At 38.4% G+C, this 26,007-nt stretch overlaps 3 protein-coding genes across 4 annotated transcripts in view; all 3 read right to left on the minus strand.

Moving 5' to 3' along the window:
- Window positions 1–612: 612 nt before the first annotated feature.
- Window positions 613–5,151, minus strand: sms (spermine synthase). Its single transcript, XM_077592204.1, has 11 exons — window positions 4,956–5,151; window positions 3,788–3,908; window positions 3,623–3,710; window positions 3,491–3,555; window positions 3,253–3,428; window positions 3,007–3,163; window positions 2,261–2,348; window positions 1,977–2,091; window positions 1,827–1,906; window positions 798–913; window positions 613–668 (listed from the first exon to the last, which is right to left on the minus strand). The coding sequence occupies exons 1-11, from the start codon at window positions 4,999–5,001 to the stop codon at window positions 638–640; spliced, it is 1,083 nt and encodes a 360-aa protein (XP_077448330.1). The 5' UTR covers window positions 5,002–5,151; the 3' UTR covers window positions 613–637.
- A 681-nt stretch (window positions 5,152–5,832) lies between these two features.
- LOC144068544 (uncharacterized) lies at window positions 5,833–9,935 on the minus strand. 2 transcript variants are annotated; one of them, XM_077593149.1, is made up of 5 exons: window positions 9,766–9,935; window positions 8,687–8,945; window positions 7,863–7,896; window positions 7,529–7,700; window positions 5,833–6,499 (listed from the first exon to the last, which is right to left on the minus strand). In XM_077593149.1, exons 1-5 carry the CDS (start codon window positions 9,806–9,808, stop codon window positions 6,204–6,206), a joined length of 804 nt encoding a protein of 267 aa, XP_077449275.1. In that variant the 5' UTR covers window positions 9,809–9,935; the 3' UTR covers window positions 5,833–6,203. The 2 variants fall into 2 exon arrangements, with proteins under 2 accessions (XP_077449275.1, XP_077449274.1); XM_077593148.1 differs by having other exon boundaries at window positions 5,833–6,550.
- Window positions 9,936–10,255: 320 nt separating this feature from the next.
- LOC144068546 (ryanodine receptor 1-like) overlaps window positions 10,256–26,007 on the minus strand; it is a 44,624-nt gene continuing 28,872 nt past the window's right edge. The window contains exons 82-106 of the mRNA XM_077593151.1: window positions 24,002–24,101; window positions 23,347–23,426; window positions 23,200–23,276; window positions 23,056–23,129; window positions 20,553–20,633; window positions 20,381–20,469; window positions 20,169–20,297; window positions 19,988–20,092; window positions 16,552–16,633; window positions 15,153–16,471; window positions 14,835–14,917; window positions 14,452–14,611; window positions 14,248–14,334; window positions 13,064–13,333; window positions 12,852–12,982; window positions 12,717–12,759; window positions 12,518–12,651; window positions 12,360–12,420; window positions 11,993–12,139; window positions 11,748–11,882; window positions 11,501–11,657; window positions 11,232–11,296; window positions 11,043–11,143; window positions 10,913–10,964; window positions 10,256–10,800 (exon numbers count right to left, since the gene is read on the minus strand). Of these exons, the coding sequence (XP_077449277.1) occupies window positions 10,705–10,800; window positions 10,913–10,964; window positions 11,043–11,143; window positions 11,232–11,296; window positions 11,501–11,657; window positions 11,748–11,882; window positions 11,993–12,139; window positions 12,360–12,420; window positions 12,518–12,651; window positions 12,717–12,759; window positions 12,852–12,982; window positions 13,064–13,333; window positions 14,248–14,334; window positions 14,452–14,611; window positions 14,835–14,917; window positions 15,153–16,471; window positions 16,552–16,633; window positions 19,988–20,092; window positions 20,169–20,297; window positions 20,381–20,469; window positions 20,553–20,633; window positions 23,056–23,129; window positions 23,200–23,276; window positions 23,347–23,426; window positions 24,002–24,101 (3,858 nt within the window). The 3' untranslated portion in view covers window positions 10,256–10,704. The remainder of the gene's footprint in view (window positions 10,801–10,912; window positions 10,965–11,042; window positions 11,144–11,231; window positions 11,297–11,500; window positions 11,658–11,747; window positions 11,883–11,992; window positions 12,140–12,359; window positions 12,421–12,517; window positions 12,652–12,716; window positions 12,760–12,851; window positions 12,983–13,063; window positions 13,334–14,247; window positions 14,335–14,451; window positions 14,612–14,834; window positions 14,918–15,152; window positions 16,472–16,551; window positions 16,634–19,987; window positions 20,093–20,168; window positions 20,298–20,380; window positions 20,470–20,552; window positions 20,634–23,055; window positions 23,130–23,199; window positions 23,277–23,346; window positions 23,427–24,001; window positions 24,102–26,007) is intronic.

Below are 26,007 nucleotides of genomic sequence, written 5' to 3' on the forward strand. Positions count from 1 at the left end.
ACAAAAAGACAACACAAAGGTAGTTTCCCTTTGGACTTTGGAATTGTTGGCTGTAACGCCAAGAAATAAACTTGGAAAAACAGAAAACAAAGAATAATGAAAAATCCAAATAACAAAAAAAGCACGTTGCAATTTTCTCCCCATAAGGGGGCAAGCAAACATTAAAAGAGCAATTGTTTTCTCAGTAACATTGTCACATTTCAGTGTATCAGCTTCAAACCTCTAATGAGAGCATTCGAAAGAGGGCATACTAGTTAATATCAAAGAGCGTTTGAAGTAAGATGAAAAAAAAAATGGACTTGCTGGCTTGCAGCAAAGAATAATTACAAAAAAAATACAACTAAAAGGTTCAAGACGACACGCATGTGTCAAGAGAGAAGAGGGAGGGGGGCATGTTGTTGTTTTCAGAGTGAGTGGATCATTGGAGTGTTTGGGGGCCAAGTATAATTACAGTATAAAGTGATGTTAAGTAATCAAACTACATGGGATAAAGATTTAGAACCAGGGTGACTTTCCAAGATAGAGACTATGTATTGCGCAATCTTACATAATTACAGTAAGCGTGTTCATGCTGACGAAGAAAGCCTGTACACATTCCAGAGACGGGGGGGGGGGGGGGGGGGGAACATGCCAATTGTCACTTCTTCCACACGGTGTAGAAAACCCAGCTGATGCACAGTGTTAAGGATGTAAAAGTAGCTTTTCAAATTATTTTTTCTAAAGTTACAGCTGAAATGTGTTTTTCCCCCAACCCCCTTTCTTTTCATTAATGCTTACAGATTATCATGGAAGGATACAGCTCCATATAGGAGGGCACGCAGACCACTTTTTTGGAGAAGTCCACAGGACAGGAGAGTCTTCCAAGCTGCTCCTCATACTGACTCAAAGCCTCCGTCAGATTTGCGCTGTTTCCCTGATGGTCGGCAACAGAGACAGAGAGTCAATGTTTACTTTGATATGTTTGGTGGTGCCCCAAGCCTGTGCGAATGATCTTAATTTTTACTCATTTACATACTGGTTATGCTAAGATGTGGGGGAAAAGTGGTTACAAATAACATAAAACGATTGTATAAAGGTAATACACCTAACCATCAAAGGTCTATTGTCCAGATTATTTAAGGCACGTGTCAAAGTGGCGGCCCGGGGGCCAAATCTTGTCCCGCCGCATCATTTTGTGTGGCCCGGGAAAGTAAATCATGAGTGCCGACTTTCTGTTTTAGGATCAAATTAAAATGAAGAGTATAGACGTATATTAAATTTCCTGATTTTCCCCCTTTTAAATCAATAATTGTAATTTTTTAATCAATGTTTTCAGTTTTTAGTTCAGAAATCATTTTGTAAAATCTAAAAATATATATTTAAAAAAAGCTAAAATAAACACTGTTTTAGATCTATAAAACTGAATATTCCGGTCTTTTAATCCAGTTCTTTTAATCAATTTATAAAAAAAATCTAAATATTATATCTAAAATGGTCCGGCCCACGTGAAATCAAGTTGACGTTAAAGCGGCCCGCGAACCAACCCGAGTCTGACACCCCTGATTTAAGCATTCATTTTGGAAAATCCAAATGCTGTCCTTAATATACCTAATTATTTGCTTAACCATTTTCCTTGAGATTCAATCTGAAAGTAGCAATGAATAGACCCTAAAAGCTTATTTTTCTGTAACAAATTCTCAAAATTAAATAATCTCAGTCAGCCCACACTTGAAGAGCGACATTTTAATTTATTTGCTCATCTGTTTAAAATTACTTTCGAAAAATTTAGTGGGAAACGATCCATTTATAACAATAATGTCCTGAACAATAGAAAAAATGTTGCCCACCTGGGTAAAATATTTCCCCTTAGGATGCAACATTTTAATTGACAGATCCAAAATGAGACGAAGGAACTCCCAGGTTGAGTCTGCAACAACAAAATCAATTTTGATGTGGATTATGCCGCGTATATGGCAATTCTTCGAATCTAAACTCACCTTCTTCTGGTTCTGTAGAGATTGGGACTGCAGTGAGGTCGTTAATGATGTAGTCAAACGTCCTTCCCTCTCGAACGTACTTTTTGAGCACAGGCACGCAGTCCTCCACGAGAATCTGTGACAAAACAGCACCCACTTGTCAGCTAATTTCAGATAACGGGACTGAACTGCACAAAAGGAGTGATGTGTTTTGTTTCCAAGTGTGAAAATGTTGCGAGTGTGTCGACGGTGACTCATTATTGAAAAATGAATAAACAAAAATGTGCTTTTGCTTTAGTTCTTACTTGGTAACAGTCACCCTTGAGGTTGTCCAGGACGTTGCCACACGTCTTCCTCATGTACTTTTTGCAACCGTCAATCACTTTCTGATCAATGTAGTCAAGCATGTCAAGGACTAAATACAAATCATACCCAAAAACAATATAGCATCTTGCCACTGACAGTGATGGACATACAATCTATTTTTTCAGCAGCAGAGCTCACTACTGTGGAGAGCTATATTTAAAAGAATGGCACTTTAACCCTTGATAGGGCAACTGACTATCTTTGGTCATTTAATAAAAAAACATTTAAAATATTAGCAATTAGGATTGTTAAACCCCCCTTTTTTAAAGTAATTATTGCATTTTTAAAAATTATATTACTTCTAAATCTATGAATTATTTTATTAAGTAAATAAATGAAATTTCATAATAATACAAACTTGTTAATACTACTCAAAAGTGGATCTACAAATTCACTTCAAATGGGAAGACTGACTGTGAATATCAGTTTGTTTATTGGTCCCTCCCAGTCAATATGGATTGGCGCTCTCCTATTGTCAATAGGAGCCAACTATTCAAATAAGTGCTCTGTAAGGGTAAAACAATTTCTGCATGAAAGGGTTAAAACTGAAAGGATTGGCAGAAATTTATATTTTTTTAGTGCCGTTGACAGCAGCGGTCATCCAATCAATTTGAATAAATTCAAGCGGAAACTCCAAAAACATGCAAAAAATTGTATTAGTGGCGTGAGCCAAAGATTTAAGGATATCTCCACCATAGTGATCATCTTTGGCTTTTGCTTGACGGCCTGAGCCAGGATGCCTCCGTCACCCCCTCCTAAAATCAGCACCTCTTTTCCGGCATAATCTTCCTTTCCGCTGCCCATGATGGCTTCCGTGTAGGGCAAGTCGCTCTCAGCCAGATCTGTGTGGTTCAAATTATCATCACAAAACTACTTTTACACACACATACGAGGCGACACACGATTCTGTCTCGGGACTATAAACACTTACTGACATCTCCGTTCAGGACCAGCATGTTTCCAAACTGCTGCGAGTGCAATATTTTAATATTTTGGTAGGCAGAATCCTCGTCGTACAACACGCGGTCTATGTCGTACTCCGTCAGTCTTCCGTCGGTGGTGGGCCAGTAACGGTCCACTTTGGCTCCACGGATGAGAGGCGGCAGCCTTGCGACAACAATCGTCACAAATGTGCAACGCAGGCTGCAAATCGGTATTAATACCCTTACCTCTTAATGCGCGTTATCTTGTCATTCAACAGAACCTTGAGTTTCTTCTCCAATGTGTTTAAAAGCTGACGAAATCAGTTGAAGAGCGTCAACAAGGCCATTTTGCATGCCTACATTATTAAATGTACCTACATTGTCGAGTTGTGTGAGGTTATCCCCTTCATAACACTGCACGTCAATAGTGAGCAAGCCATGGGCGTGCACGCGCAGAATAACAAGCCTGAAAAATAGCAGGAGAAAATCACAAATCGTTACAGTTTCTTTTTATGAATAGATTGTTTATTCTAAAATATTCACCTGCCGTTCTTTCCGATAAAGGTGGCAAGATACCCGCGCCCGTCTGTGTCATGTATAGTCTCTGTCATTTCCTGCTCGTGGAATATGGAGAGAAGGCTCGGGACTGTTGAGGCAGGGTCAACTGGGAACAACACAGGGTGTGGTTTTAGGGTCAGAATTTATCGCAAAAAAATTCGGGGAAACCAGTGATTATTGTACATATTCCCTACTCAACTGCAACACATTAAAATGCAAGACAATGACCTGGGCATTTAGTTAGAAATATTGTTCAGCAGTGATTTTTGCTGAGAAAAAATATCTACTTTTGGGTTTAAAAATAGTAGGGACAAGTCAAAATATTACTTTCGGCACTAAAAATACAAGAGAACACTTAAGAGGTATTTGTGGGCTATTACACTGCACAGCAGACGTTTTGCTCTTGGGTCTTTTGTGTCTTTGTTTTTAATCAGAGTACTATTGATCATACTATTTTGTTGTTGAGTAAAAGTAAATCCCGGGCTGTAGAGAACATTGCCAAACTATAGCCTACTATGGTGGTGGACTATCTATTTTATATTTTCAAAACACGGGGGAAAAGACACTGATCCTTCCGGTTGAGTGAGTTTAAGAACCAGTAGCAGATTTAAGCTTGAGCCTTTGAAGCCCATGATTGTTTTTAATTTAAAATCGATCACCACGATATTTGCCGTCACTGGTATAGTCTTATGACAAATGTATATTTATGTCGATTTAATCGGAAATAAGGTTTGTTTCCCCATATTAAAATTAAAGTACGATCTAATGACAGTATATTTCCTTACTTCCGGTGCCACCGCGCTGTATCCTACATGAACACAAGAGGGCGCTGTCATCATCCCCAATGACAGAACTACAAAACATGCCGTCAATAGCATTTAAAAAAACTGATCGACAAACGGCGCATAAATTCAAAGTGTGGCTTTTTAAAAAAAAACGTAACGTATTTCTAGCAAATATTGAGCACATGGAGTATGCACGTCACGCCCACGTAGATATGATCGACGGCGTCTCATTCAAATTGATGTTTAACATTTTGAAGGGCACTGCCTCTCACATCGTAGCAGGTTAACGACCACGGGATGTTAGCCAGCTAGCTTAGCATACAGAGCACCACAACCCTAACATCGCAGTGTGGGGGGCTGCCACTTACCTGCCGTGGAGAGGCTGAAGTCGAGAGTATAGTGTCGCAGTGCCATGTTCGGATGCAGCCGTTATCCATTCCTGGTGCAGGCAGGCGGCGGGCGCATTGAATGTGCGTTTAATTGGAGAGACGGAGGGGAGGGCCCTGTCGACCGGTTGGACTAGACTAGAGTGGCTGGCTGTACCCAAAGAGTAAGCACGTGACGCAAGAAAGTTATCCCCCCGAGGCGCCCGTTCGTTTTTCATTTGGTTTGCATTAGTAGGCCCAACTACTGAATTTTATTGCATTCACCTTAAAACAGAAGAAGCCCTGGCCGTTTTTTTCAAATTAATTTATTTTTGGGGTTGTTTTTTTTTAATTAATTAAAAAAAAAAACTTGAAAAACGAGGAAGAAAAAAAGTTTAAAAAAAAACAGAAAATGATATAATTTGAAAAACAGAAGTTTCAAAAAATAATTAATAAAAAAAAAAAAAAAAATTAATTAATTTGAACAACGGCCAGGACATTTTATTTATTTATTTATTTAATTTATTTTTTTAAGGTGAATGCAATAAGCTTCCGTACCCGACTACATGAGTACTCGCCTAATTATACTAAAATGTCTACAAAATGTCTCAAGATTTGCCTCATATTACTTATTGACCCACGAATATAAGAAAGTTGCTGTGGAACATAAAGTGTTGCACCCGAGAACAGTAACATAACAGCTTGTGTGGACATGTCCACATCCCATAAAATGTGAAATAAGGAAGTAATCTTTACGACCCTGTGCTGTCAGCTCTTTCTAGTGAGTTTTTAAGAGAAAAATACTAAATATAGCCAGATATTGACTAAACAAATGCCAGATGACATAAAAAATAGGATAGTGAACAGTTGTAAGAAGATATATACATGAGATTAGTTTTATTCCAATTAAAATGTACACTTACACAGACTATAATTTCTTTTAACTTCTGTACAAACTATGTAATGGTGTTGCAATGCAAAACTTGAATAAATCTGGATCAACAGTAAACGATATGGTTTGGGTGGCAGTTTACTGATAGCAATCCACGTACATTATTAACATGGGATCTTTATATACACTGCACGCACATACCTCCAACAAACCTGTATCGCCAGCCTTTCTCATGATATTGCAAGAATGGTCATACCATGAGATTAATCCTCTGATAATATCAAACCACGAGATTATGATATCATCACGGTAAATGGAAATATTTTAACAAACCATGGAGGTCTCAGAGCAACAGCCTATCAAAAGGTGAAGCCGCCACAATCAAAAGCATTAAAGTCAGTGTCAGCCATTTCAAAGTCAAAGTTGTTGAAATGAGGAGAGGTGATGTTGGGGCTGTCCGTGTGGTACGCCCCCGCCGGCCCGCCGATGTCTGAGAAGTCTGCGTTGAGAGGCAGGTCGGCCGCTTTGGTGTCCAATCCAGAGGGCGAGCATGTGCCCAAATAGCCCATGGCGGAGGATGCGGCTGCTCCTCCCATCAGCAGGTACACGGCCTTCATTGCCTGAGCGTTGTTGATGGTGCCGTGACGCAGGCAGCCTGTTGAGTGGCCCCCTGATTTGTAATACTTGGAACGTGGAGAGCTATTGCCTATTTGGATTGGATTGGATAACTTTATTCATCCCGTATCCGGGAAATTTCGTTGTCACAGTAGCTATATATATATATATATATATATATATATATATATATATATATATATATATATATATATATATATATATATATATATATATATATATATATATATATATATATATATATACATACATACATATACACATACGTGTATATATATATATATATATATATATATATATACATACATACATATACACATACGTGTATATATATATATATACACATATACGTGTATCTATATACACATGCACATATATATATATATATATATATATATATATATATATATATATATATATATATATATATATATATATATATATATATATATATATATGGTAGGTCTTAACACTCAGCCATTTTTTTTGTTAAAGAGCCTGACAGCTGATGGGAGGAAGGATTTGCGGAAGCGCACCTTCCTGCAATGAGGGTGCCGCAGTCTATTGCTGAAAGAGCTTTGGAGGGACTCCACAGACTCATGCAGGGGGTGGGAGGTGCTGTCCATGATGGACATCATCCTGGTCAGCATCCTCCACTCTCCCACTTCCTCCACAGAGTCCAAAGGACAGCCCAGAACAGAGCTGGCCCTCCTGACCAGCTTATTCAGCCCGTTCCTGTCCCTCTCCGTGCTCCCGCATCCCCAACAGACCACTGCATAAAGCACTGTAGATGCCACCACACTTTCACACGAGCGACATAACATGGCCTTGTACTTTGAAGTCATTGAGAAGGTTGCGAGTTTATGTTGTCTAACTTTAGATGAACAACCAATTACATGCATGAATATTCTGATATACGTTAATGTTAAGATTATCTGACTGACTAGCACTCATTATGTTTAATCAATAGCTGTCATTGACAGCTCGCAAACTACCAACTGGGAATCTAATAGCTATGCTAAGGCTCAGAAATAGAGTTAAAAATGACCTTTGTCCTTCGGGGAATCACTTAGAGGCCCCGGGGAAAAAACCTCTCCGTTGTTGATTGGTGGAGTGGCTGTATCTTCATTGCTGATCTGTTCCGCCGCAAATTCTTTCAGAGCATTGCAGAGAGGTGGAACTTGATGTCGCTTGCAAAGACCTACAGGTGACAAAACACTCTGCAGGGAAAAAAATGCAATTACTAGACACTGAAACAGTGCACGATCATGCTTGCTTATAGATTCATCCATTTTTAATAATATTTGTCCTTGTTAAGGTTGTGAATCATTACACTTTTCATATTAGGACCATTAAATCCTCACATTTAAACTGGATCTCACCTGTTTGACCTTTTTCAGCACATTCAGCCATTGGCTGCAAAACAAAGAGGAAACATGATCTCAAATTCAAACAAGTATTCCCTGCACAAATGGTGTTAATACAATGAACAATGGCATCATCAACATCAAATGACACACAAATATGGAGTAAAATCATAGAATATAATTATATTTTATTTTTTCCTGGGGCTTTATGCAATAATAAAAGGGAGTTTAGTCACAGAAAACACTCTAGTATAGATTATTATGATTTATTTGATTCAATCTTGATGCTAAGAAACTATGTTCAGGAGTCATACGGCTATGGCAGCTTTTCTGATAGTTTATTGATCATTTATAGACATTAAGATTTATCTAAAATGTCTTTTTGAGCACCCTAATAGGAAAGATTGTCTTGTATCTTTTCATTTTATTTACATTTTTTTAAAGACTACGCAAACATTTCTACTAAAGGAGGTAATTTCTTTATTAAAATAAGCGTTCCAGAGTTGGACAACCCTGACAAATTTTAATGATTAAAATAATGGCTAAGTATGCAAAAAAAGTTTAAAAATGGGGAATATTGCCATTGTCTCTACTGACTAATATAGAAGAATTACGGATAAAAAATGGAGACTGCATGAATAGATTTGTTTAGTCCTTCAACAGTCACATATGACATCAATGTTAACTCATCCAATGAAAGAATATCTGTTGTAGTATAGTTAGTAAAATAACATTTATTATTGTATATACAGCCAGTCCAGTTTGGACTGGGATAGAAGAGTGCCAGTCAAAATGGATTGGTCGACGGCAGCCAATGAGTGAAATATTGAAGGACAAACCTGCAATCAGCAGGGGTGTCGGTCAGAAGGAGAAGATATTTATATTGGGTCAAGATGAGAGCAAAGCAGCAATCTCGACTTCCTCCAGCGGGTAACTTTGGCAGGTCGAGGATCTCCTTGCCCTCCACGATAGCCTCACAGTCGCTATGCAAGAAAACCATCTGATCAGCCGGTGCTGAAGCATGGTGACACACAAGGAGGCTGCCTTCAGCTGTCAGGAGCAAGAACCTCTTCTTCCATTGTTTGAAGAGAAATCCACCTTCATAGGAGAGGTATAAATCATTCAAAGAAATCAGCATTACTTGTATCCATACAATAAAATATAAAGTGGAAAAAAGAAAAAAAACATTGACAAAAAAGTGGCTCAAACCTGAAAGAGTAACAACAGATCACTGGATTAATATTCTTAAATAGATTTTCATCATTTAGATTTCTTTTGCACTTATCAATTGCAAGTGGACATTTTTTTCTAAATGGGCAGTTTGTGTTAAACTATGGAATGTATTTGATTATTGACTAGATTTCTTTGCTCCTCAGTGTGTTAGTTGATTTTGTTTGTGTGTAAAATGGAAAGGGAACAGAAAATTGTAGTTTTTCTATTGAATGTGAGAGGAGCAATTATACATTTGGGGGAAAAAATACGATAGGTGCATTGTCTCAATAACGCATAGAAAACATTGGCATAGATGATGGGAACATGAGGTGCTGCTGGATTACAGCGTGAACACAATGTCAACAGATTAGAGGCGGTCAGATGTTCTGCGGATCAACGCACCACACCAATCAGCCCCCCAAAATAAGTGTGTGTCTCTATCAAAATCACACCCTCACATCTGGATACTCGTCACACATACAGGCAAAAACATATTGAGAAGTGCTTAATGAAATAACATAATTACGGGTCATGAAAACGTCCAGTCTAATCTACAGTGCACATGTCCATTACTGTGCACTATAAAAATAAAGCAACCCCTTCTCATTTTGCTGAAAAAATGTTTTTTTTTTAATGCAAGTTAAGTATAGAATCACCAAAGACCTATTACATGCCACATTAAAAAAATGTCACAATTTGGACTCACCATACATTCTGAGTGTTCCTTGATGGATTCCGGAGACGTTCATGTTGACAGCAGTCGTGCTCGAATGACTGGCTCAAATACGACGGACAGGGCAGGGTGGGTGGAAATCACATGAGGCTCAATGTGAGGTTTAATGCCCTGCTTTAATCCTCATTTAGATGGGACGTTCCACCACTTCCGCATCAGAAGTGGTTGTAATAGCACGCACAAATCTTTATATTGCCGAGGGATGTTGGCATTAAGATTAAAGAGTTGCATCTCAATTGTAACAATTACTTCCAAATTTCAATGATCAAATGAAAGCCAATGGAGAGATTGTCAACGTATTTGTCTCAATACAAACTACAGTTATAAACCTTGCTCGATGAATTAGTCAAGGTGAGAATTCATGTAAAAGTAGATTGGAGTTTTGCATTTATTTTGCCTTCGATTAAGCATTACAGTAGTTCCCAATGAAGTAGTTGGTGAGTGTGCATTTGTACAATGTTGTGATTATGTAATTACAGTTCTGTTTTGGGCTAAAGCGGCTAAAAACTCTAAACCTTCTTTAGCACATTTCTCATCCAACGCCGCTTGGATCGCAAACCACCCACTGAGACGTCTGCGTTGATGTCACCACAATTACGGTGAGAAACAAAACATGAAAAGTATTATTTATATTTCTAGATAACTGTTTAGTGCAGATTAAAGACCACAGGAATTCAATCATGTCCGTTTGGCAAGAAGAATAATGCAATAAATACTAGAGCTACACAGAAAAACATGTAGTCAAACCAATAAATATATGAAGCTGATGACTTCTATAAATAATCATTTCTGTAAAGGCTTGATCTTAATTGCACGGATGTCTCATTTCTGTAAAGCTTGAACTTAAAAGCAGTATTTGTGCATCAAAACAATCCACAATAATACAAAACAGATCTAAAACGTCATCATATACTAAGACAGCTGGTCTTCATACTGCTTTCTGAAACAGTCTCCAGCAGGGAAGAAATCCCAGCAACGTTCTTGGTACATCTTCCATACATAAGACTCCTAATATAAGTACAGAAATGTAATAAAACAGAATTTAAACATAATAAAACACAGTGAAGATAGTCGGCAAAACCCCTGAAAATGATATAAAATTTTAAGGAGTAGCGCTCACCTGTCCAGTATGCTCGGTGTCATCTTTGTTGATAAGATACATTAAGAAGAACCTAAAAAAATAATTACACATCTTGTAGGCATTACGTGTCAAAATATGTACAACAAACACATCGACAAAGTATACCCACATATAATTGGCCAGGTTGTGTTCATCCAGCGTATGTGTCTCAAACCCATGTGGTGTTGTGTCAAAGTAATCACTCCCAATGCCACATATGAAGCATTTAGTCTGTAGATAAACACCAAAGGGTTACTTAGTTAAGTCACATTGTACTGGAATTAGTGAGGAACTGCCATAAAACAGATCAACAACATACTTCCATGTCTTCTTTAACCTGCTCTTGTTGATCTCTGAGCTCTCCAAATGCATCGATGATCAAACCTAGATTTTTAATCACATGTCAAAACACCTTTATAATCTCATTGGCTTCCACTGACGGTGATAGTGACCAATTTAGAAGCAGGGAATGAAATAGAATGAGCAGAAACACAAGTGTAGTCTTCATAATGATGTCTTCTGAGCAGCAACAATATTTAATTGTAATTAATGTGCTAGCTGGATCTGAATTCTAATAGCTTTCTCTACCTTGGATGATGGCCAGCAGGATGACGATGACAAAGAAGAAGAACGTTATATCGAAGACCACTCGGTATAACTCGTATTCATCACCCGCGGGATCCTCTATCTCATCGCCGATGCCTCCACCGGCGCGTACGCCCACATACATATGGAACAGGTAGCACTGGAGAAAAATAAAAGTCAATTCAAATAAATTAAAATGAGAAATGGGATCTTATGAGCGTATTGCAACAGGAGGTTCCTCGTGACTCACGGTCATCATATCGTCACATTTCATATCAGGTTCATCCTCGTCCTCGCTCTTGTTGTAAAACTTGCGGAAAAAGTTGAAGGCCACCACAGTGTATAAGTACACCACCACTGCCAGCAAGCCCACTGTCATCATCAGCTACACGGATATATGACATTTCACAATATGACTTTATGATGTTTTCATGGGCACCACAATTGGAAGCAACTGGATCTCATTGGTTTGTTTGTTTTTTGTTAAATACATGCCTGTTTTCCATTATGTGTTACTGAGGATAGGATGGTGCGCAGGGTCTTGACCCCCATGGCGATATCCAGCAGGTGGCACGCGTAGAAGAAGTTGTTGTAGTGGCCAAGTAGGGACATAATTAGATACCAACACAAGTAAAGGAAGGTCTGAAAAACGTACAAAATCAAAAGTGAGTTTAAGGTTATTGCAATGACATTAAATAGTGGAATTCATGGGTAACTCTATTAAAGGTAATTAGATCATTCTGTACCTTTAAAAGACATAATTTTCAGTGGTGAATTTTGGTAACACCAATGTTAACATACGTGAACAGCTAATACATATCTACACATGTTACTTATCATGATAAAAGTTTGTTGTCCTTACACCATCTGTGAACACAACACCAAATTTCCATATCTGGTACTTGATGTCAATGGCGGTAACCCTTAAAAAAAGACAAAACACATTTATAGCATCTCTCATTACGATTTGAAAAGTCAAAAGTATAAATTGTGTATCTATTTTAAATCTTATTTGCTTACCACGAAAAAGTTGAGTTGTCTGATCCCTCTTGTTTCTTTTCATGTTGCTGACTCACGTCCAAGGACGCCAAGTCGACACCCAGCAGTTCAGCAATCCTTTCTCGGCCATAAATGTCTCCGTATTTATCCAAAACCTGGATGTGGTAATTGGCCCAACAGATTCAGGCTTATATGTTAGCAGAAAATCAAGTTAACTCACCTTTCGTTTGACAAACTTATCCCAGTAGTTATTTGGAAAAGACCTGTGGACAGGGAAAAAAACGTGATTAACAAACATCATTTAAAATTTCCCTAAGCATGAATTTTTGCTGAGAGATAATTGATGCGTTTTTACGGAGTATTCAGGACCAGTCGATCCCACTGGCCCTTGATGTCATCATCTTCCGGCTGCTCTGTAATGTAAAGGCCGTCAAATTCCAGCTTCCTTGCCAGTTCTTTCTCCCTTTTGAAGATCACTAGAGGAATCTGATTTCAAATTCAAAATAAACTTTACAACAGTGAAGTTCTCCAATCACACAATCAAAACAACTGTGAAGTCACGCCTACTTTGAGGCAATTGTAGCCAATGATGCAGATGAATGAGATGACGGTGTGCAGAATGGCGATAAAGGACAGCGCGGGCTGCATGTAACCCGTGCTCTCCTCCAAATAGAAATAAAGAGGCACATCTTCTTCATCATCGTCCCCGTCGTTCATTCCAGAACTGCCGTCTTCATCTCCAGAACCTTCAAATAAACCGGAACCTTCGAAGAGCCCACTTCCCTCCGCCAGCTCCAATCCTTCCAAGTCTTCGCCTTCACGTGGGCTGTCAGACACCTGCATCAAAAAGGCAATGTCAAAATACCATAATTTGGGCACTATAAACCAAAGTGACCAAATTACACAGGCCTCGGTGGTGTACACCCATCAAGACTGCTGTTGTCATGATACTAAAATTCCAATATTCCAAAAAATACACCATACCACTAACAACGGTACTTGGACGTTTCGTCGAAAGACGTTTGGTCCCCGGACGTTTGGTCGACCGGACGTTTGGTAGAACGGACGTTTGGTAGAACGGACGTTTGGTAGAACGGACGTTTGGTAGAACGGACGTTTGGTAGAACGGATGTTTGGTAGAACGGACGTTTGGTCGCCGGGTTGTTACTGTTGTAACCAGCTCTCAAAATTATAACCATGAGAGAGAGAGTGAGTTTAATATCTAAATATCTAATATTAAAATATCAACAGTAAACTCTGTCATAATTTGACAGCGGGCGAACCCGGCGACCAAACGTCCGTTCTACCAAACGTCTGTTCTACCAAACGTCCGTTCAACCAAACGTCCAGTCGACCAAACGTCCGGTCGACCAAACGTCCGGTCGACCAAACGTCCGGTCGACCAAACGTCCGGTCGACCAAACGTCCGAGGACCAAACGTCTTTCGACGAAACGTCCGGTCACGCTAACAACGGTAGTCTTTAGTTAAAACACTTTAAATGAGTTAATCTGCTTATGAATGAATGTTCTGTTATGAATAGCAGGCCAGTAATATGCCAAATTATTCTTCTTTACTCTAAACAGTAGTAAAAGTTCAATCCCCGCTTGGAAGAAATAAACACAGATTTACCTAAACTGAAGTCCAGTTTGCTTAGAATGATACACAGTGTTCACTTTATTTAAACTTGAGAATTCAAGTAAAATTGGTTACTTGAAACTTCAACATCAAGGTTTGAATATGATTTACTCACCTTGTAAAAGAGCAGAATAAAATTCAATGCAAAAGCAAGGAACAGAGCAAGAAATCGCAGGTTGTAGAAGTTTCTGGAAAGGTAGTTCTATATATAAGAGAGAAAAAAATCAATTGTGTATCTGGACATTTTCGGTACTGTATAGATTTTATCAATTAAATGAAAATAGGACGGGAGAAAAATAGAGATGTTAAAAAAAAATACCATAAATTTATTTCTCTGAGTTTCCAGTTCGGTCCAGATCTGGAATCCGCCTCCTTTCTTGGCTTTCTTTTCTTTTTTGACTGCAGATTTCTTGGGTTCATCCGCAGGCTCTTTTGCGTGACTGTCTGATTCTTTCTCTGCTTTCTCTCCAGTTTCAACACTGAAAAAAAGTAGTTATTTTTTATTTTTTAAATTACAGTGACAGTGACAGACGTCCAATTCATTAAAACAAGGAAATTGATAGGCATCGTTTCATAGATTCATTTAGGTCCAATTTTTACATCTGCAATGTGTAACATTGTATAAAACCACACCTGTATATACATTATACTACATTTTTAATGTGCACATGCCAAATGAATAAGAAGAAAAAAAGTGTGTACTCGGCCTTCTCCGGTTCTGGAGGGGTTTCCTCAACAGGTGCCGGTTCTGGAGGTTTCTGGCTAGCATCGGCCTCTTCTGGCTGCTGTGAAGAAGAAAGCTAAGCATGTAAATAATCGATTTTATGATGATACAATATTAAGTCTTTGGACAGAGATACAGTAATTGCTGTTATTACAAAGTCATTTTGAAGGTTTTGAAGCATTGCAGACATTGAATGAAAAACTAAAACATGGTAATTTTTAATTTTGTATCAATTATGATTCAATTGTGTGTCACACATTGGCACAATAAGTAGTATGACAAAATTATAAACGTACCATTTTCCTTTTTGTTATAGGCGTCCCTTCAGGGGTTGGCGGCTCAACCGTGGCCTCGACTCCCATGTCCCCAAGTCCACCAGGGGCATCCATACCAGGAACCCTTCCCCCTTCCTTATCCTGAGTATCCTCCTCTTCCTCTTCCCCACTTCCTGTATCTCCAGTATCTGTAACTCCACCCGTGTCTTGTTCCTCCCCCATCCCAGGTTCCCCTGGTCCATCTCCGTGCACATCATCCTGTGTCGGATCCGGCATGCTGGCTAAAATCTCCGTCACCGTGATGTTTTTAGCTCCTTCCACTAAACCGCCCCCAAAGAGGGCTTGCCAGATTATCATGAAGAAGCCTTTGCACACGTTGTAGAAGAAGTGCAGGATGCTCATTAAGATGGTCCAGAAGAAGGTGGACAAGCCCACCACAATCTCTTTGTAGGTCATCTTCCTCACGCGTCTATATTGCCGACGGAGATTACGGAAGGTGAAAATGCTGAAGAAGCCCAACATGCTGTTGATGAAGTCCGCAAAGGCGGAGCTGGACTCGGGCGGCGCTTCTTCCCCGTTAGCCTCTTCTTCTCCGGCTCCGACGGCCGCGGCCGTTCCTCCCTCTCCGGTGGCTTCCACTCCCTCGTCATCCTCCTCGCCCTTTTCCTCTTCCTCCTGCTCGGAAATCTGCGAGGCGATATTCATCTCGAAGATGGTGTCCTCGCAGAAGTTGACAAACATCTCCATCTTCTCCGACTCGCCGCCCTCGTTGACCACGTCGAAGATGAACTGTCGCTTGGACTCTCGGACCTGAGGCATCTCCCACTGTCGGCGGTTGACCTCGCTGATCTCAAAGTAGATGCGCTCAATCTTGCGGCTGGCGCCCATGATCTCGATACGGCCCAGGAAGGGGCGGAAGTAATTGAGCACGCTATCGGCTTGCTCCAGGAAGTTCTGCAGTCGCGTGTCATGAGGAACATGCTCGGACAGGTTGGTGAGCAGCACGGCGATGTTGAATCCGATGTCCTTGGCGGGTTCCTGGAAGCGATTGGCGTATTCTTCGTAGTTGATCATATCGTTTTCATCCGCCTCCGAGCAAGACAAAAGGAACTGGATCTCCGACGGCGAGTACTGCTTCTGGCTGTCCATGGCCTTTTGGAAGTCCTTCTTGGAGATAAGTCCTCGGGGATCCGTGATGTAATCTCGGAAGGCGTCGGAGGCCACGATGTCTTTCAGTTTAAGGAACATATCGAAGAACTTTAGGATCATCTCAACATTGCTGGATGACTCCACTAACATGTCCACCATCTGACGGGCGATGGTGCCGTTCACCACATTTCCTGAATGACGCAACAAGATGGTATTCTAAAGCAAGAATTGACTGGTACAAGGTTAAGTTAAAAGACCCCGTACTGTTTACCTTCTAACAGTGACAGCAACATGACCACCATGTCTTTCTGTAGATCCAAAAGCTCTTTCAACAGACCAATCTGGCTAGAATCCTGTTAAAAAGAAATGACCTCAGATACTGAAAAATAACCACTTCACATATTACCGAAGCAGATGCAAACACTGGGAAAGGCAATGAAAAAAGATGAGTATCAATTATCAACTGTTATTATGGAGAATTATCTGACAGTAAAACAAGCTCCACTGCTCAAGTAGAAAAAAACTTGACGTACTCGAGTCGAATTAAGTTAAAAAAAAGACACCACACAGTCACAGCACAAATTAAAAGCACAGTAACAGTTAGTGAAGAAAAACAAGGTTGTAAACCCTGTTAAACATTAAAAACACAGCGAAATTCTCCATAAAAAGTATATTCCAAAAGGAGAATATTCAATTATATTAAAAATTTACACTGGAAAGGTAATGGTTAAATGACAAACTTTCTCAGGAAGTCTTGTAGTTGCCTGCTTCTTTGTCCTACATTTTTTTTGCATTAAAAAAACAAACTCTAAAGATTACATTCACTTCCTGAAGAGTTTTTAAGATAAAGAAAGTTATTTTAATCATCAGGATAGAGAATATCTTACTATAAATCTTGTGAAACTAAGATTCACAGAAAATGCAACTAGCAATTATTTAGCTCAATCACGAAAAGATAAAATATATGTTAGGTATTTTATTGTTTATTTATTTATTTAAGATTATTAATTAATTAATGCCTCAGTCCTTAATATTAAAATCTTTAACCGTAGTTTAAAAAGTCCCACAAGGGAGATAATTCTTTTTTTTTCAAAGCAGGTGGGTAAAAAACAGCCTGAGAGATGAAAGCAACAAGGAATAAATACCAAACACATGATCACATCAATAAATGAATAAGTAAATAAAGTGGATACATACTTTACCCTGCATTGAACATGTGGGAGACAGTTTAAATAATTAATTAAAGATTCAGGCTTTAAACATTAACACATTCTTTTGCATGAACAAATAATGTGTAAAATATACTTTGAAATTCCTTTGGCGACATTTACAAGTACGAGAATAAGGATTATTGCTATAATTATTAGTTGATTTTTAAGTACAGTAAACATACAGAAAATGCTTACTTATGTAAAAGTCAAGTTCTGTGGTTGTAAGAAGAGTCTGAATAAACTTAAAAGGTTATTTTATATTTATTGTAAAGAGTTTATTGCAGAGTGAAGCCTTATTCAATCTTATCAGTATTTAAAAATATAATTATTTAAGGGCAAATGTTCTTATTGATTTTGTAATTGGAAAGAAAGACATACTAGAAAAAGAACATTACTATTTATTTTAGCTTTTTAAAAAACAAAAATATATTTTTTGCCTTAAATTAAGTTACTAAATTATGTTTAATAATACCAACAATGGCTGAGTTTTATTCAAGTGACCCATGACAGCCATAAGATTGTGACAACGAGCTGCATGCGTAACAAGATGCTGAGACTTAAGCAGTTAAATGCAATCCAGCCATCATTGATCTTATTATTAAGGTACATTTGCTGACTACTGATCTGAATGTACATATGTTTAGTCGTACAGTCACATATCGAGCATAGGTTTGCAAGCATGTTTGCACGGAAAGTTCTCACTAAGCTCTACTCTGGCAAACAACTAGCAGCACACAGAAAACAAGAGAGCGTTTCTGGTTATTAAAAAGTCTACAAACCCTTGCTCAAAAGCCACATTTATGTGATGTTATATAATGAGACCTAGCCAAATAATGTTTCAACTTTTTTGAATAGTATGTTAAAGAACAGGAACAATCTGCATTAGCCCCATTTGATCCAAAACGTGACATTCGAACAGGGGTGCGTAGTCTTGTTACAGTCATTCTACATTGACACAGAACGGCAAGTGAAAAAACATTTTTTTGCCTTAAAGCAGGGGTGTCTAAACTATTCCACAAAGAGCGACAGTGGGTGCATGTTTTTGTTCCAACTGATCCGGCATGGACAGTTTACCCAATGAGTTTTTTTCTGAAACAAGCAGCACCTGACTGCAATGTACGGATTACTTTTTAAGACACTAGAGTGGTGAAAATGTATCGTCTTTATCGGTTGGAATGAAAACCTGCACCCTCTGTGGAACCTTGAGGACGGGTTTGGACACCCATGCCCCAGAGAGGACAGTGTGACCAAGGCGCTTGTGGAAATAACGTAACATAGGCAATGTTCCCTCTAAGCTGCGTGCGTGCGCAATTGCGCACTACTCTCGTCTTCTCTGCGCACAGCAAATCATATGGAGCGCACAAAATAAAATCGCATTTTTTTTTTGCTGTGAGGCCGACGCGCGAACCATTCATCCGCCGGGCCGCCCATTCATAGATATTAATCATTACATTTTATTATTACTAAATCATTTATGTGTAGTAGACATGCACCTGCTTATGGCAGGTGCGATACTGGTGTGTGCCCATAGCAAACAATAATGATATTGCTCACACCAGTACTCAGTGTGCTCAGGGAGGTTGTCTTTCTACCCATACAAACAAAAAATTAGAGGGAACATTGAACATAGGTACTTTTGCCGAATGAAATTACAAATAAAACGAGAGCTGCATGATAAATATTAGATTCACTCCTGCAATGAGACTGTTTTAAAAATTCAAAACATTTGCATGGGAGAGGAGTTTTGACTTGATTCTCAGATTTCTGACTATAAAGTCAGAATCACGGCCACCATTTTTGCTTCAATAGCCCTGAACTTCTTTGCTAGAATTTTGACTTTAAAGTTGGAATTCTGACTTCAAAGTAGAATCTTGGCCCCTTTATTTGTTTCTTCAGTGGCCCTACTGCTCTTCCGTAGATTCAAAAAACATAAACATAAAAGGCAGAATACTGATACATGTGGTATTGAATGTCTTTAAAACAACCAAATGCTCTGGTGTCAAATAAAGGTTCAAGTACCGTATTTCTTGGACTATAAGTCATACCGGCCAAAGAATACACAATAAAAAGGAAAAATACACATATATAAGTCGCCCTGAAGTATAAATTGCATTTTTGAAATTGTAATCAGAAACCAGGAATAAATGTATACGTTAAAGTAATAATAGTAATATGGTGAACAACAGGCGAAATTGACATCTGTTAATCTAATAGTTTTCAGATAACTATGGCCTTAGAAAAACAACATAACAAGCTTCTGGTTGTCGAAGAGGAATATATATATATATATATATATATATATATATATATATATATATATATATATATATATATATATATATATATATATATATATATATACACATATTAGTCGCACTTGAGTATTAGACGCAGGCCCAGACAAACTATAAAAAAGGTGCGACTTATAGTCCGGAAAATACTGTATTTCATAAAAGCCTTCTGGATGATTATGAGAATTAAACGATGGGAGTGTACCTGAGCCAGCTTCATCATCATGTGAGCAAAGACGTGAAGGAATCCTACAATAGCATCCCAAAGCCTGCTATGGGCCAAAGACTGCTGGTTACCCGTGCAAGGCCCCTAAGAAGAAGGATGTCACTTTACACTAAGTCAGTGAAAAACAGCAGACAATTTATAAATGTTCTTTCTATGTTACCTGGATATATTCAGTGAGACTATTAAAAATTTGTTTGGCAACTGTCATTGCTTTAGAGAAATTCTTCTTTCCTGGCTCATCGATGATGTCCTTGCCAGAGTAATACCAGTAGAAGTCACTGATCGATTCCTTCGCAAAGAATAAAAGACAACGATGACATGGAATAAATGGATTTAAGCAATAGGAGACAAAAGAAAGCCTTCATTTGAGACCTGCAGTCTGAGCAAGTAATCGACTGTACAGATGATGATGTTAATCGTTGTTGTGCTTCCGATTTGGGTCCTTAAGTAGTTTTGAAAATCTGCAAGAAGAATGAAATGATACTGAAATCCCATTTATCAACGTCAAACGTTTGCTCTGTTGACAAATATAATCCACTCTCACCATTATTGTGACCTTCGCAGAGCAGTTGCAAGAAGCGAAAGAGGTCACAGGTGAATTCATCATCTGCCATGACCTTCTCATCTAAATCAATGAAAAGTTTAAAATGAGACGCTGACAGGATTCGAATGAAAACGTTTTCTTATGATTGAGCAATGGTTTGAAGTGCGCAATCAGCTTCTTATATCTTTTGAGTTAATGACAGAAATTATATATGTATGAGTCTATTTATGATCTTGAATAACAATGTTGCCAAAATGGTGCCTTGCCAATAGTCCTTAGAAACCCGCCAGTGGCACCAACAAACCAAGCCGCACGCAGTATAACATCCCATGCACACACGGAACATGAATCCATGAATAGCATAAAAAGATCAATTATTAACACCACATTCCATTGATAGTGTTAACAAGAAAATACTGCATTTGGAAGAGATTCTTAATTTCAGCCGTTTTACTAATATTGGCCACTGGAAAAGGAAACCATAAATAGTAACTACAAATATAGTACCTGGAAAACATAAAGTTTCCCCTGTGCACTGGTACCTCTATATAGAATGTACTGCACACACACAAACAAGTACACATTTGCCCCAGGGAATCATAAAAGATAATTTGAGGTTAGGGTTTCCTCTTTGCTTGGTATGTACAGTACTATAACTGCCACATGAAAAGAACAGTAATGGACTAGCTATAGGTGAAAATATTAGGATGTTTAGTCATGATACAACGAGTCCTCACAAGAAGAAAAGGGAAAATCAACATGTGAATGGGAGTATGGCTTTCCAATTCCAATATGAACCACAAGAAGGCAATTCTTTTTTTTCAAATGTTCATCAAATTCAAAAGTTAACTTTCATTTTTATCAAATATAAACAAGGATGACACCATAAAACACAAATGTGTAACTTGCACTCAGTTTCAAACTGTACAAAATTTAACACAAGGGTGTCAGACTCGGGTTGGTTCGCGGGCCGCTTTAACGTCAAATTGATTTCACGTGGGCCGGACCATTTTAGATATAATATTTAGGTTTTTTAATATAAATGGATTAAAAGAACTGGATTAAAAGCCCTGAATATTCAGTTTTTTATAGATCTAAAACAATGTTTATTTTAGCTTTTTTATATATATTTTTAGATTTTACAAAATGATTTTTGAACTAAAAACAGAAAAAAATGATTAAAAAATTACAATTATTGATTTAAAAGGGGGAAAATCAGGAAATTTGATATACATCTATACTCTTCATTTTAATTTGATCCTAAAACAGAAAGTCGACACTCATGATTTACTTTCGCGGGCCACACAAAATGATGCGGTGGGCCAGATTTGGCCCCCGGGCCGCCACTTTGACACATGTGATCTAACACATTTATTGTGAGAACACGTTGCAAGATGTAGTTAGCTGTCAACAACAGAACAAATGCAGGTTAAGGTGAGAAAAGATCAAGAAGACGACATTCTTTTTTTATTATTATTATTATTTTATAAGAAATGTGAGGAAGGGTGCAAGTGGTAAGCATGAGTCACATCCATTCAATCGTCTCTTAGTGAAGATGCAGCATTAGTAGAAAGGAGGAGCGAGAGGAGAGGAAACAGTGAGGCAGATGGACAGACGATGATTTACCCCGATCTCGGCTCAACTCTGATGACCATGAAAGGATGGACGGGGAGATGTGGCAGATATTGAGGGGATAGGGATAGATAGAGGATCAGTGTGTTGATAACAGTAAAGGACTGAGAGATGAGGAAGGGGAGATTAACAACATCCCCTGGCAAAATTCACCCAGCTATACTTTTAAATCCCAAATTTTGATGAAAGTGAGGACTAAACACAACCATAAAACTTTTGAATTCATTAACACTTATTCAAGTATTAATGACATTTTATGTCAGGTTAAGAAACAAGTCATTCGATTAATATGAATTTGCTAAAGTGAAAGCCTTTAACAAAGCTGTACAATCAATGAATGCAAAATGAACATGAATCACTTGTAAAAAGGTAGTCTACATTTGTTTAACTTGTCTTTTGTCTGGATTGAAATTAATAATTGTAATGACTTTACTACGAGAAAGGATCAAATAAGATAACCACATCATCTCGGATGTGCAAGACATTAATATAAGGGGATTATGAACTTAATCTGCGTCGTAAATTTATGCTTCATATGGATTGAGCCTCACTCAAATGATTGCTTGTAGGATATGCTGAATTTTTTTGCCACTAAGCATGTTACGTAAGACATTACTCAGTCTCATTTAGAAACTATATAAATCAATGTTCAACTGCTTGTTTTATTTGTAGTGTGGTTGTTTTTTCTATCAGTCTACATCGTGTCATTAGAGAGTTCAAGTATATTTTGTGTTACTATGAGCGTGTAAAACCCTGTAAAATTTCATATAATAGCAATATGACTGTACTATACTATATACTATATTCTTAATGGTGATTAGAAGGTTGAAGTGACGGACAAAGATCCAATTAAAAAGACAAAAAGACTTACTGGTGCCTTCCTCTGAGACCATTCCCAGTCCCTCTGCCTTGTTCTGCCTCTCAAAAGCATTCAAATCCAAGACACTGTGGAAAATATCAGCAATGTATACTTGTACTGTAAACTGAGCATCTGACTACACTTTATATTCACTACCTGCATGTTTGCATTAAGGCTTGGACACTCAAAAAAAAGCCAACGTCCTTTTTATCTCTCAGGTACTCCAGCATTTTCTGGGAACAAGTAAAATAAAGTCAAAAATTGAAGCTCATAATGTTGAAAATAATTGAAATGGGTCCTCACCCGTTGAACCTCACTGTTTCCACCATTTAGAATGGAGATACCTAATTTGAGGGTTGTGGACACCATTGGGCCTGTCTCACCTATCAGAGGAAAACATGCATGAAAGAGTCATCAGCTAAAGGGTACTCGGTCGTTTGGTCGCCGGTCTTTTGGTTGCCCGGAAGGTTATTGATAATTACCATTTAAATCGTTGCTCAAATTCCCTAAATACAAACTGCGGATTATTATTTAGTCATACTTAATGCCCTATTAATTATAGGCTAAAGAAAATCTCCAAATTTCCCGTACTTTTATTGTGTTTTGTTGGAGAACTTGTTAAGACCCTGACTGACGTCCCTTCCTAAGGGGACAACTCATGTACATACAAACTCTTATACACTCACACGTCCGCTCAGTGAAACTGCTCAGGGCCATTGTTGGCTTTTATTGATGCGTAGACCGTGTTGTTTTACCTTGTTTTGTCGCCGGTCTTTTGGTCGCCCGTTGTTTGGGTCCGGGGGACCAAAAGACCGGCTACCAAAAGACCGGCGACCAAAAGACCGGTGACCAAAAGACCGGCGACCAAAAGACTGGCGACCAAAAGACCGGCGACCAAACGACCGCACACGAGCTAAAGCATTCTTATTTTTGTTTGTGCAACACGGAATGGGGAGACCTTTGCAGGCGCTGATCATCTGCAGGACCATTTCTGCAGTTCCACGATTATGAAGTCTGGACTGTTGGTAAAGGAGTCGTTGTTTCTCCATTTCTTTCTCCTGTGGCCGAAAATATGATGAATATGCGCCACTTTGAAGACTTACGAGCTCAGAATGTAAATGGATAGAGATGATGCAGTAATATCCAGAAAGAAAATTAATATTTTTCCGAGCAAGGCTTGGAGAGAGTGAAATTTTATCCTATCCATTTATATTCTTGCTGGAAATCACACTCATACTCCTTTCACTCAAATCAAATAGACTTACCAGTTTGGGCCAAACGCTCTGGGTTATAAAATGTACAATTTATGAGTAAAATATGGGGTTACAATTGTCTATTCAAGGTATTTGGATTAGGGTTATAACTTTTTACATACCCTATACCCCGTATTATATTTTTAAAAGCCGACTAACAACAATTGTATATAATATAACACAGTAAAAGTGGATCACTTTGATTTCTCGTTCTCAACATTGGCTGCTGTGTGGAATATTCATTCTTTCAGACCCACCAGAAATATTTCCCAAAATGGGCATGCTTATGGAGTAAAAGCAAGAACCGAAACTGAAAATCCAATATATCATGATCGCAGTGCAACTTGATCCATTTTGAGTCTAATTGACTTTGCATGGTTTTGGATTTGATATCATCAGTAGTATTTTGTATTTATTCTTTTTTTTACTGGCTGTTTTTTTAAAGAGTGATCAAAACAGAGTTTGGTTTTTTTCAATGATACCAAAAGGTTCATCTAATGCAGGTCAAAAGTTATAACCCCAATGTGAATATCATTCTCTCGGTTCACTGTATTAGCTTTGGAGTCACAACACTACTTGATCACGTTTGCTGGCTGGAGCAAGCGTTAGACTACAGGAAGCAGCAACGGCCCAACATTGCAGCCATGAAGCTTGCAGCCTTTGTCCAAGTTGCTGACAAAAAACTGCAATCCCTCTGTCTCAGAGATATTTCTTTGGCATTTAACAGCAATATTGTTTAGAAAATGAAGGTCAGTACAACTTGAAAAGGATGATTTCAATGATATGTTGTCAGAAATGTCAGTTGGACTCTGTTTGTGTACCTCAAGATAGAAGAAGCCTTGAGGCTATTTAGAAAACCCAATTTCCTGGGCCAAAATGGATCCTTTACTGTACATTGCATTTTGAGATTACTGACCCAGTCATAAGTACTCAAACACTAAAGAGATCAACAATGTACTGAGCTGAATTTCTGACAGTGTAAAGAAATATAGCCAAACTTGAATGGCATTTCAATGGAGAAAATGGCCATTGGAAGAATATCTCTGAATCAGAAGAGACATTGCTCTCTTCAGCCACATCACAAATAGAGAGATCTTCTCAACCTCCCGCACGGCAACCAACCCAACCGCCCGCCACCCAAATATGCCTAACCGAGCTTTACCCACTATGTGTCATGCTGTATATGCCTTTAGCCTCCATAATGTTCCTGCCTACTCTGTGTGGTGTGCGCAGATATAAATGTGCACGAATATAAACGCTTCTGCTCTGTAGTCTGTCAGTAGGCTATGTGAGTGGGGAAGAGGGAGACACTGATCAGCAGCATTCAATTAATACAGATGGGGGTTAAAGCGGTGAGAGGAATTACATGAAGCCATGGAGAAAGACAAGAGGAAGAGAGAGAAGAGTGGGATAAGACATTGATAGGAGGTGTTAAATAATCAAATAAATAAAAAAAAAAACGGACAAAAAAACATCATGAGTATGCATTTGGCTGCTGTTACAAAAGCCTTAATATTGGAAATGTATCCGCATATTTGTAATTGTTGATCATAGCGGCGAGAATAGTTCAACCCATTTTAACCCACTGTCCTCATTTGAGGACTGTAATTCTTTTCTTACTTGATATGATATTTTACTATTTAATTTAATTGTTCTGAAAATGTCACAAAAATCTAAAAAATGTTCACTTGAGTTCAAATGTGATAATCAG

This window comes from Stigmatopora argus, chromosome 22 (assembly GCF_051989625.1).
Source record: "Stigmatopora argus isolate UIUO_Sarg chromosome 22, RoL_Sarg_1.0, whole genome shotgun sequence".
NCBI lineage: Eukaryota > Metazoa > Chordata > Actinopteri > Syngnathiformes > Syngnathidae > Stigmatopora > Stigmatopora argus.

What these genes read in the sequence shown, in the direction of transcription:
- sms (XM_077592204.1), bottom strand. Translation starts at nt 5,001, where the DNA reads ATGGCACTGCGACACTATACTCTCGACTTCAGCCTCTCCACGGCAG. An exon ending in GGTCCTGAACGGAGATGTCA is followed by an intron (nt 3,164 to 3,252) that starts GTAAGTGTTTAT and finishes TGAACCACACAG; the next exon opens with ATCTGGCTGAGAGCGACTTG. An exon ending in TCAAGGGTGACTGTTACCAA is followed by an intron (nt 2,092 to 2,260) that starts GTAAGAACTAAA and finishes GTTTTGTCACAG; the next exon opens with ATTCTCGTGGAGGACTGCGT.
- LOC144068544 (XM_077593148.1), bottom strand. Translation starts at nt 9,808, where the DNA reads ATGAACGTCTCCGGAATCCATCAAGGAACACTCAGAATGTATG. An exon ending in GACACCCCTGCTGATTGCAG is followed by an intron (nt 7,897 to 8,686) that starts GTTTGTCCTTCA and finishes TTTGTTTTGCAG; the next exon opens with CCAATGGCTGAATGTGCTGA. An exon ending in TGATTCCCCGAAGGACAAAG is followed by an intron (nt 6,551 to 7,528) that starts GTCATTTTTAAC and finishes CAATCCAAATAG; the next exon opens with GCAATAGCTCTCCACGTTCC.